General features: G+C 37.6%; 1 protein-coding gene across 8 annotated transcripts in view; it reads right to left on the reverse strand.

Annotated features, from left to right (window-relative positions):
* Positions 1-2301: 2301 nt before the first annotated feature.
* The window catches only part of TAF1A (TATA-box binding protein associated factor, RNA polymerase I subunit A), a 34410-nt gene continuing 21719 nt past the window's right edge, over positions 2302-14992 (reverse strand). For 4 of the 8 annotated variants that reach the window (XM_067027997.1, XM_059072384.2, XM_059073958.2 and 1 more), the window contains 4 exons: positions 8611-8677; positions 7155-7278; positions 5273-5427; positions 2302-2785 (listed from right to left, as the gene is read on the reverse strand). In XM_067027997.1, coding sequence (XP_066884098.1) covers positions 2673-2785; positions 5273-5427; positions 7155-7278; positions 8611-8677 — 459 coding nt within the window. In that variant the 3' untranslated portion in view covers positions 2302-2672. Of the gene's footprint in view, positions 2786-5272; positions 5428-7154; positions 7279-8610; positions 8678-13179; positions 14630-14992 lie in introns of those variants that run through there. The other 4 variants (XM_067028014.1, XM_067028029.1, XM_067028035.1 and 1 more) reach the window with 3 other exon arrangements.

Below are 14992 nucleotides of genomic sequence, written 5' to 3' on the forward strand. Positions count from 1 at the left end.
CATGTTTGAGCTTAGGGAAAGTATTAACAATTCTTCTCATTTGTATTATGTACTATAGTTTATGAAGTATTTTCTCACTTCATCTCATGTGATCTTCACAATAATTCTATTAACTAAGCAGGGTAGATATGCCATTACCAATGTATAGACAAGTGGCTTAAGTCTGAGAGGTTTCATGAAACATTTAGGGTCACGCTATAGGTGACTGCAAAAGATGGCAAGAAAATTTAGGTGTTCTGAATTGCATCTCATTCCATCATGATGTATAAAAATATTTTTTGAAAAAGAAAGTACACGAACTTCCCTGGTGGTCCAGTGGGTAAGACTCTGCACTCCCAATGCAGACATTCACCAAGATTATTACTGCCTATGGGACAGGTGCACTCAGTCCATAGCTTTCATAAATTTTCATTCAGTTCTACTCAATATTTAATAAGCCAGAAATTCTGTTAGGTGTTGGTGATATGGAGATTATTAAGGCTAGGTAATATACTACTGAGAAAGACGATGTACAAAGACCATTAAACAATGTGGTGATTTCACAAGAGGCTGTATGGGGAGGGATCGGTGAGGACACAGAGAGGGAACCTTCCACGCCCAGGAGAAAGGCTGGGTGATGGATCCCCTCTATTCTTTTTCCTGCTCCCTAGCTCAGGGCGCTACAGGTTATAAACATGACTACACTGGAAGGCAGTTCCCATAGCACAGACAGTGTGACCTTTGGAACCACACTGATTGGGTTATAGTCCTGGAGCCAGCACCAGCCAGCCATGACCCAGGGCAAGTTACTTCACCTCTGAAGACACCACTTTCTTTCTTGTTAAGATAGGGATAATTCATAGGGCTGCAGTGATGAGATGGTGAAATGTAAAGCCCAAAGTGCTTGATAAATTTTAGCCATTATGACTCAGGAAACTAGCTTTAATTTTAGTGGGCTTAAAAACATTTCACAGTTGAAAAAAATTTCACATTGCTCTTATTGCACAATTAGATACAAACATTTGATAACCGTATCTACTCATTTCTCCTTCATTCTCACCTCCATCCTGCTAGGGATCATGAGAATTCATAAACCCTATTTTAGAGTTTTTGACTATAGGTTTCAGGAAGTAGATGTCCTGATGATCTTGGCTTAGGCTTTGAGATTTTGTCCACATCCTCTGGGAATTTCACCCTTATAGTGTTGATCTTATACGGAACTCCTTTACCACCCAAGCATGGACTCCCAGTGGTGAAGCTGGCCGTATTCACTGGTAGTTTTCACTTGCTTTACTTTGGTTCTGTGGGGCACCTACTTGTTTCACACAAATATTATAAAGTTGGGTAGTTATTTGTTGATAGTCATTTATTTACAAAATATAAAATATCGAATTAAATTATTGACAGGGCTTCCCTGGTGGCGCAGTGGTTGAGAATCCGCCTGCCGATGCAGGGGACACGGGTTCGTGCCCCGGTCCGGGAAGATCCCACATGCCTCGGAGCGGCTGGGCCCGTGAGCCATGGCCGCTGAGCCTGCGCGTCCGGAGCCTGTGCTCCGCAACGGGAGAGGCCACAGCAGTGAGAGGCCCACGTACCACCAAAAAAAAAAAAAAAAAAAAAAAAAATTATTGACAAAGCATAATTTGTCCCCTAATTTTCTGACAGATGGTTTGAAATTGGTAGGAATATAAGCCAATGGGGAAAACATGTGGTTTGCCATCTTAATATCAGACTTGCTCTGAAGTTTGGGAGCCTTCATGGAACTCAAATACTAGTTATCTGAACAGTAAATGTATATGAGCCAGGACAGTTTTCAAGAAGCACTTACTCCACCAGTTACCACAACATATTATAAACCTCAGCTGATATTCCAGGAAAGTTGTTGCTGGCTTCTGAGAGAAGCTTTCCCAATGGGCTTCCTGTATGACCCTGGTACACTATTTCTCCACTGTCCAGCTACCCACTACTGCATTCTGGTTTCCAAGAGAAATGAGAGGGACACAGTAGTTCTAGAACATGTCTTAGATTGCTGTGCAAGGCAAACAAGCAAACCAACAAAGCTAGAATCCTTTAAAGTCAGGCCAGTGCCAGCTAAAAGTAACCAGGCCCCTCCTACCCTCTCTGACCCAAATGAGTCCTCCAGAGTCAAAGGTAGCTCTCTACCAGAGGTCACTTAACCCCACACTGCCATGTCTTACTACCAAAAGAGAAAGAGGAGGAGTTCTTTTCTAAATCCTTCTCTGTTTCCTCATCACCAATATATTCTTCATGGTGGTAAACCTAACATGGATCATTTAGCATCTAAAAGAATACACACATTCATTTAACAGTCCCACAAGTTATATTTTATTACACAATTATCAGAGGCAAATTATCTGCAAACAGCAATAACTGCTGTAGAGCTATATACTCTGATTAAACAAATATATTTTTATTTGAAGATTATTCCTTAATAAATGTTACATTTAACAGTACGAAAAAAAGAAAAAAATATATTTACAAAGAGCAAAGGCAATGAGACTGTTTCTAAAGCTATAACTGATAGTAAAAGAAAATATTAAAAAATATAAATATAACTTTTTCATAGCCAAATAAGCTGCCTTCTTAAAATACCAAATAAATAAATACATTTAAAGCTATCAACTGAGTTACTACTCTGTAGCTACTAATCTGAAGTAACTAAAATTCAGTTATCAGAGTCCTGGATTTACAATGCTGTATTTTTTCACTGACTTCTTCACCTGCTTAATTTTCTTCTTTAAGACCTGATGATCTTGTTTTGAAATATTCCGAAAATATCTACAACCTAAGAAACAAAACAAGGCAAAATAAAAAGTTTTAAAACTTATCATCAAATTCTTCAAGTATATTTCTACATTTAAAAAATTTTGCTTCAACTCTGGCATACTGATAATTATAAGAGTAGACAGATTTGTATTATCTATACCAATATGTCTAAGCCCATTCTCAGAGCTGTCACCAATGAAATGTACTGCTTCCTACATACAAAAATATTTCTGATGCATCACAATTAAAGCATATACTTTAGCTTGTTTTCTACCTTCCCTCCTAAACCTTAGTTAAGGTGATATGCATATTATATATATTCATATATTAAATGAGCCTTCTCCAGAAGCAAACTACTAGAGCTTCCTTCTCAATGATAAGTTGGTAAGAGAGCCAAAGACGCATCTATGACAATAAGGAAGTTCTCTGTAGAAAACCATGATGTGAAGAATTAGAATAAACGAATCACAGGTTAGAAGAAATCAAACATTTAATCGAGTCACTCCCGCCGTCTAGCAGGCAGCTGGATGGTGACCATGCAGATATGCCCAAGGTGCCAAAGGCGCACATCAGAAGTTCTACCTGCTTCTCATAGTCTTACAATGCTAAGAGGATCACTAGTTAAGTATTTCAGAGACAGGAATCAAATTCCTGTAAGAAAAATGTAAACTGGATATTATAAGAGATTTTCTCTATTTAATAAATGAGACCATAAAAAGCATAGGAAAAATTAATTTTATTAGTCTCAGCTTGCATTTATTCATATTCTCTGGGAAATTGCTAGAATATATATTGTACCTAGAGTAACAATTTTATTATCCCTGAAAATAGTAGGTGAGAACTGCTAATATTTTATTAGCTGGGAAGCAGTGGTGTGTGTGGTGTTAATATAATAATTTGTGTTTCTAAACACATCTACCACTTTAGCAAAAACAAAATACTTTGTACACAGATTTCTGCTTCTGTCTCGAATACAGAAAACTGGAAGAAACTCTGCTACCAATCTAACACAGAGAAAAAGCCAAATAAACTACAATTTCTAACTTCAAGCCCACCAAGCTAAAGTCACAGGGCAGCCAAGCAGCCTGAACTGTTGGGAGGAAAGGCCGCTCCAAGGAGAAATGGGCCTGGTTCACCTTGAGCAGAGCATAGGAGGAAGGGCAGCCACCGTACCCTACTCCAAGCACAAAGCAAAGGGAGGCCATGACTAAAGTTCGAATCCCAGGATGTAATGAGGGTAACCAGATCAAGAACAAAACCCAGCACAACTCCCAAGAGACTGACTCAACGCCCATACTAACACCCTGCAAGAAGAAAAGATGAGAGCCCATTCTCAGACACTTCACGCCTGATATTCGCAGGATACCTCAGAATGTATAAAGCACTTTGATGTGATGTTTGTGTGTTGCTTACGACAATCCTGTAAGCAAACAGGCAGGTGTTACACTAACCATCTCAAACAGAGGCCTCCCAAAGGTTAACTGCTTGACCTAAGTGACACGGCAAGTAAGGGAGAGAACTGGAAAGTTAACCCAGGTCTTCAGACCCCACTCAAACACAGGTACCTTTTGATATCTGTACCAGAAACCTCTACACTCATAAAGCAGAAAGCCACAGTCCAAATCACATTTGCTTCTTGTCATCAGTACATCAGAGAGAAATTTTTAAAACTACTTTCATGTTTACTAATCCCTGTCCTCCCATAAAATCAGTATTTTACTAATCTAAGTAACCATCTGAAACATTAACTGAGAATACTAATTCCAAATCAATATAAATTGTATCTAAACCAACCTGAAGAATCTCTTTAGGATACTTTAAACTCCCTGGCCACACAGTGCTTACTCATGGCCACTGTGAGGTCACTTTCTTCACCTCTGGACACGTTCTGTGGCAGTCTCATTTCAGTACTGGCTACCTTTCTATATTTCAGTGGTACAAAGCAGGTAAGAGTTTTAACAGCCAAGATATTCCCCAAAGAAAAGACCAATTTCCCTTTCTTTTAAGAGGACTTTTAAGTAAGTTAATAGGAGGGTTTTTTTCTTTTCTGAAGGGAAGAAAATGTCTCACCCTTACAGCAACAGGTAACTAAATATAAATAACATAAAGTTGTCATTAAAAAATGAGTTCAATAAAGAATATTTTTCTATGTCTAATATAGTAGATAATCTCAGCAAACTTTCTCTACAGCACAGCCAAATGGTCACTTCCTGTGAAAACGGTGCATCCTTTATCTTAATGGCCCCTAAAGATACTCAAGTTAGAGCATAAAAACCAATGACGATCAACAATATGAAATCACTGTTTCTAATCCATGGAAATTCCCTACAAGCAGATCACCTGGCCTGAATTCAGTATTCATTTTTCCACCCAGCAGTTATTTTTCCAGCATCTAATACCCTGAGATACTGTTTAGGTAAACTCTAATATGAATGAATGGTCACACTTTGTAATTTCAAAATCACCTGAAAGTTATGGCTAGATAAAAAGAAAACAAAACATGTACCTTTTCCTAACAATAACCCAGCTACCAAAGCTTTCTCACAAGCCAAAGCTTTATCTTCCTTCCAATCACTTTTTGCCAGAAAGTAGCTGAAGTGAAAGCTTGGCCACCAGTTTTTCCTGGAGTTCCACTCTTCTTGAACCCAGGCAAGATGACTACTGGAAAAGAAAAATGTCAAAAGGGAAGGTCAGTGATGGAGACAGACCGATAGTGTCAGAATCTGAACTCAAGTAGGGTCTGTGGAAAGACGACAAGAAAGATGTTTCCAAACTAGCTTCCGAGTGTGGCCACGGCAGAGCACACGCATGAAAGCAAATCCTTTTTCGTCCTCTTTGATCTCTACGTCCCATTTTCCATTTAATGAAAGAGCCAGTTCAGTACAGCACAGCAGTTAACAGCATAGACTCTAAGGTCAAAATCTCAGATTCAAATCCCAGATCATCCATCCACTATCTATGTGATCTTCGGCAAGTTGCTTAATCTCTCTGAGACTCAATTTCCTTGAGGATATTAATGGTGCCCATCTCGTAGCATTGTTATTAGGATTAAACTGGTCCATAGTATAGCAAGTGTCATATAAAGCTCTTTGCATGCTGTCTGGTACAAAGTAAATTTTCAACAAATGTTAGCTACTGCTATTTATTTCTTAAAAGTTACTTCAAAACCTTACTTTAAAATTATATGCTACCAAGAATTACTATCCAAATTGAGATGGCATTATTATACAAACACAGGAACACACAGGTTTGACAGTTGAACCCAGGCAATGCTAAGTATTCCTCAATAATTTAATAAAGCAAAGACTTATTTAGTACCTATTTGCCTCTGTGGCAAAACTTCTAGAGGTTTAAAAAGTGAGCAGCACATTTCTCTGCCTTCAAGAAGGTGGGGGGGCTTCCCTGGTGGCGCAGTGGTTGAGAGTCCGCCTGCCGATACAGGGGACACAGGTTCATGCCCTGGTCCGGGAACATCCCACATGCCCTGGAGCGGCTGGGCCCGTGAGCCGTGGCCGCTAAGCCTGCGTGTCCGGAGCCTGTGCTCCGCAACGGGAGAGGCCACAACGGTGAGAGGGCCGCGTATCGCCAAAAAGGAAGCTTCGGGTTAGTAAGGGTTTGTACAGTGCTTTAGATTTGGAAAGTGGTTTACAGTAAGTACATCAACATATCACACCAAAAATACTTCCTAATCAAGACTGTTGTAAGGCCAAGTCAGGTCCGAAGCCTGAAGCAAGTTCCCACTGATAAAGAATTTCCTAAGCAACTAAAATGGATATAAGAAATCGATGAAATTTAATTTTTGTGATATCCTTTATTCTCTCACACACAAGGTAAAAATGACAAGGGCCACTCCTTTTCTTTTACTCAAAATGTGGCACTGATGATTATTTTGATCAGAGGGATAGCTTTAGATACCCAGCTCACAAGGGACTTAATAAATATTTGCTGAATGAATAACCGGGACGATTTTATGAGGTCCTAAAAAAACCCACTGAAAATGACTGAGAACTGTTGGGAGTAAAGCTGCTTCCCATGTGATCTTACAAGCTGATGACACAAATCACAAACAGCTTTATAAAGAATACAGTGAAGAGTGGAGGTGACCCCTCCTGGTCCCGATTTCCAGTTAGAAAGCACAAACTTAGCTCTTAGCAGAGTAGTGGTAAGGGCTATTACCCATTTTGATAGCACAAAAAATCTGGATAGAATTTTTGTATGTTTTACTTGTGACTTCCTATTTCCTGTTCTTCTGACATATTCAGAAGAAAACAGTTGAAGACACAGTTCAAGAAATCCAAAAATATAAATAAAGAACTTTATTAGCTAAAATATTACAAAACATTTATTTATGCTGATCCAGTAATATACACTGTATGTTTCTTACTTACCCCATTAAAGTCTGTCTGAGATATTTTGCCAAATATTTCCAAGCAGTAATATTTTTAGTGCATCCAGCAAAATCTAAGACTCCAAATAATACCTCCAACCCCATTTTATGGTGTTCTTCGTTTTCTGCAATGGTCACAACAGTTAGAGTTTACAGAAAGCACTGAAGAGCGCAAAGCTAAAAGATTATATTCCACTGATAAAGTATCACTGAATCATAAGCCTTCTAGTTTGATTAACAGTTTAAAACAATTCATTATGGGCTTCCCTGGTGGCGCAGTGGTTGAGAATCCGCCTGCCGATGCAGGGGACACGGGTTCGTGCCCCGGCCTGGGAAGATCCCACATGCTGCGGAGCGGCTGGGCCCGTGAGCCGTGGCCGCTGAGCCTGCGCGTCCGGAGCCTGTGCTCTGCAACGGGAGAGGCCACAACAGTGAGGCCCGCATACCGCAAAAAAAAAAACAAAAACAAACAATTCATTATGATCATACTCTCCTGTGATGAATCTGAAGAATTCGATAATTTAGTCCACATTAATGAATGCAGGGTGGTGAGTCTGACCTCTATATGGGATTATACTACTGAGAACATTACTTAAGGTACCGGCCCTATTTGGGCATTTTATATATGTTCTCTTCTATCAGGAGAAGAACCGAGGTAGTCCCAGTACCTACTGGACTTAGCAAGTGGATTTCCTATGAAGAATTATGTTCTTTTCTATACTGAGCTGAATCCCAGTAAAGATTAAAATGAGCTGAATCATATAAATGGAAGCCATTTTTCTTTTGCAACCATTGCCTAAATTCTATAGCAGAGGTCAGCACACTTTTTCTGTAAAGGGCCAGACACTATTTAAGTTTCGCAAGCCTTACAGGCTGTCGTAACTACTCAACACTACTGTCGTAGGGCAAAAGCAGCCACAGACTGCTTTTATATTTATGTATATAAATAAATGGACATGGCTGTGCTCCAACAGAACTTGATTTATGGAAACAGGCGAGAGGGGACTTCCCTGGTGGTGCAGTGATTAAGAATCCGCCTGCCAATGCAGGGGACATGGGTTCTACCACTGTTCCAGGAAGATCACACATGCCACGGAGCAACTAAACCCGTGCACCACAACTACTGAGCCTGCACTCTAGAGCCTGCGGGCCACAACTACTGAAACCTGCGCGCCTAGAGCCCATGCTCCACAACAAAGAGAAGCCACTGCAATGAGAAGTCCGTGCACTGCAACCGAGAGTAGTCCCCACTTGCCATAACTAGAGAAGGCCCGGGTGCAGCAATGAAGACTCAATGCAGAAAGAAAGAAAGAAAAGAAGGAAAGGAAGGAAGGAAGAAAGAAATATTTTTAAAAAAAACAAAAACAGGCAAGAGGTGGACCTGGCCCATAGCCACAGTCTGCTGAGCCCCAGTCTATAGCTTGTCTGCACAACGAGATTTAAAACAAACTACTTACCTGATTTTCTCAGTAATCTATGGAATTCTAACATCAGTTTATGAGATGGTACAATCTGATACAAAATCTGGAAGAAAGGATAATCTTGTAATTTTTACACATTCGAAAGGCTTTTCTCTCATTTCAGCTTACTTTCAAATAAAGTTCTTACTATCTAATATGCCCTCAGTAAAGGAATCAAGGATTTAAAAGATACTTTGCTTTCATCCAGTTCAATTTTGGTATAGAAAGGTGTTCTATGTAAAGCTATTTAAAAAAAAAAAATCCCTCCTAATTACAAGATAGTTGGTTGGGAGGGTGGGGGGATGTGGATAGACGGAGATTTTTTACTTTCTCTATACTTATACTGTTTACCACACTTAAAAACTTAATTTCTTTTCAGTAGCCAGGACTGAGGAAAAAAATAAAGAAAAAGAGAATCAATATCACATAGGAAAGATATTTAATATTTATTGATCACAAAAGGTCACAGAATATACAAAACAAAACCCAACAAAGGCAAGGCTAGTTACTTTGGAAGATTGTGTTCAGGAACACAGTACATTAAGAGTATTCAAGTCGATATTTTTACAATCTTTTTACACAATAGGGAGAAGTTAAAGGTTTTTCCTTCTAAAACTAGGATGGACAATTTTTATGAATATGCAAAAAACAGGATTGAAAGTATATTTCTCACTTAAACACACTTAATATTAGAGATGAATTCATTCTGTCTGCTGCTGAGGTAATTTAACCTTACACTGAAATAATTTCCCATAAAATGAAAAGTAAATTTGTTAATTTCTCTTAAAAGTTTTTAAATTAGAGATCAATCAACATGATCAATATACCAATACCAGAGAGTATTATGAAAACTCAGTTTTTACAAAATCATATTTTTTTTGATTTGGGGAATTCTGTATATGGTTCAATTCACTTAGATTTTTAAAAAATATTTTATTGAAATATAACATATGTACTAGAAAGGTACACAAATCATGAGTGTGCCATTCAATAAACTTTCACAAGTTATACACACTCACATAATCAGCACCCAGATCAAAAGACAGAACACTATGAGAACTCTGGAAGTCTTTCATCACTTTTGTAAAATTCTTAGCCATTGACTCATTAAATATTGTCTTTGCCTGTTTGTTTGCTTTTGAACCTCATTCTCTCTCTCCTTTCCCTGGGCTCCAATTACAAGTAGTTCAGACCTTTCACCAAGTCCTTTGTACACTCTTTTCTGCACTTTTTATCCTTTTTGCTCTTCCTTCTTTAAGCCTGATTTTCTACACAGTTCATTAATTCTCTCTTCTGCTCTGTTCAACCTATTTAAACCCATTTACTGAGTTAATTTCAAATACTGTATTTTTCAAAAGGAAAATCAGAATTTCTCTAAATCTATCTTGTCTTGAAGATAAGTGTTGAATACAGTTATTTTCTATTTCATTTTTTAAAGTCTTTTCAGAACACCATTAATGAGTGACAACCTGAGTGAAATTCAGCATCTTGCTTTTGTTTTAACTGTCCTGAGTATTTTCTTGCACAAATGGGTAAAGAGAAATCTTGAAGAGTAAAATTAAAATAGAACTCTATAAGTATATTATGCAGTTTGCAAGTAAGACTGTGGTACTGATATTAAGATAGACATATAAATCAATGGAACAGAATTTAGTGTCCTGAAATAAACCATACATATCCATGATCAATTGTTTTTTGACAATGGTGCCAAGACAATTCAATGGGAGTAAGAAAATTCCTTTCAACAAACACTGCTGGGACAACTGGATATCCACATGGCAAGAGAAAGAAACTAGACCACTACATCACACCACATACAAAAATTAACTCAAAATGGATCAAAGACCTAAAGGTAAAAACTAGAATTATAAAACTCTGAAGAAAACCTAGGTGTAAATATGTGTTACCTTAGATTAGGCAATAGTTTTGTAGACATGAGACAACTAAAGCACAAGCAACCAAAGGAAGAACAGTAAATTGGACTTTGTCAAAATGAATCATTTTTGTGCTTCAAAGGACACTATCAAGGGAACTCCCTGGTGGTCCAGTGGTTAGGACTCGGCACTTTCACTGCCGAGGGCCTGGGTTCAATCTCTCGTGGGGGAACTAAAATCCCGCAAGCCGCACCACTCAGCGGAAAAAAAAAAAAAACACCAAAACACCATTATCAAGAAAGATAAAGATAACCCACGAAAAGGGAGAAAAGAGAAAATAGTTGCAGATCGTATATCTGACAAGGGTCTAGTATCCAGAATATATATAAAGGATTCTTACATGTCAACAACAAAAAGATAAGCAACCCAGTTAAAAAATGGGCAAAGGAATATTTCTCCAAAGAACATAAACAAATAGCCCATAAGCACATGAAAAGTTGGTCAACATCATTAGTCATTAGGGAAATGCAAATCAAAACCACAATGAGATACTACTTTCCATCTACTACGATGGCCATAATAATAATACAGTAACAAATAAGAGCGAGGATGTGGAGTAATTAGAACCCTCATACATTGCTGGTGAGAACATAAAATTGTGCAGCTCCTTGGCAAAACAGCTTGGCAATTCCTCAAAAAGTGAAACATGAAGTTAGCATATTCTGGTGATTCAACTTGAAGGTATGTATACCCAAGAGAATTGAAAACCTATGTCCCACAAAAAGTTTTACACAAAAGTTCACAGAAGTATTATTCATAATAGCTGAAAAGTAAAAACAACCCAAATGTCTATCAATTGGTTAATGGATAAGCAAATGTTGTATATTCATACAGTGGAATAATATTGAGACATAAAAAGGAATGAAGTATTGACACATGCTACAACATGGATGAACTTAAAAATATGCTAAGTGAAAGAAACCAGTCATAAAAGGCCACATATTGTATGAGTCCATTTATATGAAATGTCCAGAATAGACAAATCTATAGAGACAGAAAGTAGATTAGTGGTTATCTAGGGTTTGGGTGGAGAGGGTGGATGTGGGCTAATGGGCATGGTGTTTCTTTGGGGGGGGGGTCATTAAATGTTCTATAACAGATTATGATAATGGTTGCACAACACTGTACATATACTAAAAAAATTGGATTGTGCATTTAAAACAGTGAATTTTATGTTATGTAAATTCTCTCTCAAAAAAGCTGTTAAGAAAATGTAAAGTGCCTTGAATCAAGAATAAACCAGAATTTCCTTAAAAACATTTTTTAAGTATTATGCAGTAAAACAAAGCCTGTTGAAAACTTTAAAAAATGTACAGTTTCCACATCTGAAGGTTTGATCATGTCAATTTTGATGACTATACAAGTACAGATTAGAGCTAATTGGCTTTTTGAAAGGAAGATTGGTAGACAAGGATTTTTCTCAGTCATTTGTATAGGCTGAAAAGGACCTTTCTTTTTCTTATTCCTCTAAAATATGATTAGAAACTGACGATGAAATATATAAAGAACTCCTAAATTCAATGACAAAAAACTGAAACACCTAATTCAAAAAAAGAATGTAAACAGACATTTCTCCAAAGAAGGTACACAAATAACCACTAAGCACATGAAAAGATGCTCAACATCACTACCATCAGGAAAATGCAAATCAAAATAAAAATGAGATACCGCTTCGTACACCAAAAATGAGATACCGCTTCCTACACCTCAGGAGCCCCATTATCAATTTCTTAAAAAAGGAAAGTAACAAAGTGTTGGTGAGGATGTGGAGAAATTTAAACCCTCATGCACTGCTGGTGGGACTGTAAAACGGTACAGCTGCTATGGAGACAGCTTGATGGTTCCTCAAAAGGTTAAACAGAGAAGTATCATATGATCCAGCAATTCCACTCCTAGGTATATACTTAAAATAAATGAAAGCAGGGACTCAGACACATACTGTACACCAATGCTCATAGTGGAGTTATCCACGAGAGCCAAAAACTGAAAACAACCCAAATGTCTACCAAGAGATGAATGGATAAATAAAATGTGGAATATATTTGTATAATGTATATATAATATTCCATTATATATATATATATATAATGGAATATTATTCAGGCTTAAAAAGGAAGGAAATTCTGATACATGTTATAACATGGATGAATCTTGAAAACATTATGAAATAAGCAAGACATAAAAGGACAAATACTGTATGATTCCACTTAGATGAGGTTCCTAGAACGAGCAAATTTATAAAGATACAGAAAGTAGAATAGAGGTTGCTATATGCCTGAAACTAACACAATATTGTAAATCAATTATACTTCAATATATTTTTTTTAAAAGTAGAATAGAGGTTACTAGGGGTTGGGGGAGCCGTATTGTTTAATGGATACAGAGTTTCTGTTTGTGATGATGAAAAAGTTCAGGAAGTAGACAGTGGTGATGGCTGCACAAAATTGTGAATGTACTTCATGGCAATGCCATTAAAATGTGCACTTGAGGGACTTCCCTGGCGGTTCAGTGGTTCAGACTTTGAGCTTCCAATGCAGGGGGCACAGGTTGAATCCCTGATCAGGGATCTAAGATCCCAGATGCCACATAGCGTGGCTAAAAAAAAAGAAAAAATGTGCACTTGAAAACGGTTAAAATGGTAAATTTCATATTACATATATTTTATCACAATAAAAAAAATTTAAGGAATACCACATACAGGAACAATCCCAAACTTGAAACACTTAGGGGTAAATTTAACAAAATATATACACTAAAAACTACAAAACATTTCAGAGAGAAATAAAATACCTAAATTAATGGAGAGACATACCATGTTCACAGTTTGGAAATCTCAGTATTACTAAGATGTCTATTCTCTCAAAATTGATCTACAGATTCAAAATCCCAACAAGATATTTTTGTAGCAATTGACAAACTCATTTTAAAATGTACATGAAAAGTCAAAAGATCTAGAGAAGCTAAAAGCAATTTTGTTTGTTTTTGTTTTTGTTTTTTTTTTGCGGTACGCGGGCCTCTCACTGCTGTGGCCTCTCCCGTTGCGGAGCACAGGCTCCGGACGCGCAGGCTCAGCGGCCATGGCTCACGGGCCCAGCCACTCCATGGCACATGGGATCTTCCCGGACCGGGGCACGAACCCGTGTCCCCGGCGTGGGCAGGCAGACTCTCAACCACTGCGCCACCAGGGAAGCCCAGCAATTTTGAAAAATGACAAACTTGTATGACTTCCATGACATGATTCCAAGACTCGCTGTAAAGCTACCGTAGTCAGGATGTGAGGTATTGGTATACGAATGGAAATACACATCACTAGAACACAACAGAGTCTATATGCATGGTCAACTGATTTTCAACCAAGTTACCAATGTAATTCAACAGGGAAAGGATAGTCTTTTCAATGACCCTTACCTCACACTACACAAAAAAATTAGCTCAAAACCTGTCACAAACCTAAACATAAAACTGTAACACTTCTCGGAAAAAAAAAAAAAAAAACACAGAGGAGAATCTTCATTATCTTGGAGTAGGCAAAGACTTCTTAGACAAAAAATACTAACTGTAAAAGAAAAATGAGTATATTGTACTTAACCAAAATTAGAAATTTCTGCTCTTTGAAAGATGCTGTAAAGAAAACAAAAAGGCAAGCCACAGACTGGGAGAACATATTTACCATCCATATACCTGACAAAGGACTTGTACCCAGATTATATTAAAAAACTTCCAAATCAATAAGACAAATAAGAGAAACTGAACTTTCATACTTTGATGGTGGGAATGTCAATGGTATAGTCTCCTCAGAAAACAGTTGGGCAGTTTCTTAAGTTAAACATATACCTTCCAGCAATTCCACTCTTAGGTAAATACCAAAGAAAAGTGAAAATGTATGTGCACACAAAAACTTGTCCATGAATGTTCACAGTGGTATTCATAATAGCCAAAGAGTGAAAATAACCCAAATGTCCATCAAGAGGTGAGTGAATATATAAAAATGGAATAATACTCAGCAGTAATAAGGAACAAATTACCCATACAATAATATGGATAAATCTCAAAAACATTCTACTGAGCAAGAAAATCCAGACCTAAAGAAAAAAAAAAAGAGTACATACTGTCAGATTTCATTTATATGAAATTCTAGAAGAGATAAAACTAATCTATAGTGACAGAAAGCAGACCAGTGACTGCCTGGGCATGGGCGGCTTGGCTGCAAAGGGAAATGAGGGACTTTCTAGGGTGATGGAAATGTTCAATATCTTGATTATTATGGTGTTACATGGATGCATATATTTGTAAAAATGCATCCCAGTGTACATTTAAAATATACGTTCTATTGTACGCAAGTTAAATTTCAATAAAGATGATTTCCTAAAAAAAAAAAAAGCAATGCAGAACTTTCCAACCAGGGTGACAAACAGTTTCTGAAATATTGATCCTCTCCCCTCCGT

Source organism: Kogia breviceps, chromosome 1, assembly GCF_026419965.1.
Source record: "Kogia breviceps isolate mKogBre1 chromosome 1, mKogBre1 haplotype 1, whole genome shotgun sequence".
NCBI classification, from domain to species: domain Eukaryota; kingdom Metazoa; phylum Chordata; class Mammalia; order Artiodactyla; family Physeteridae; genus Kogia; species Kogia breviceps.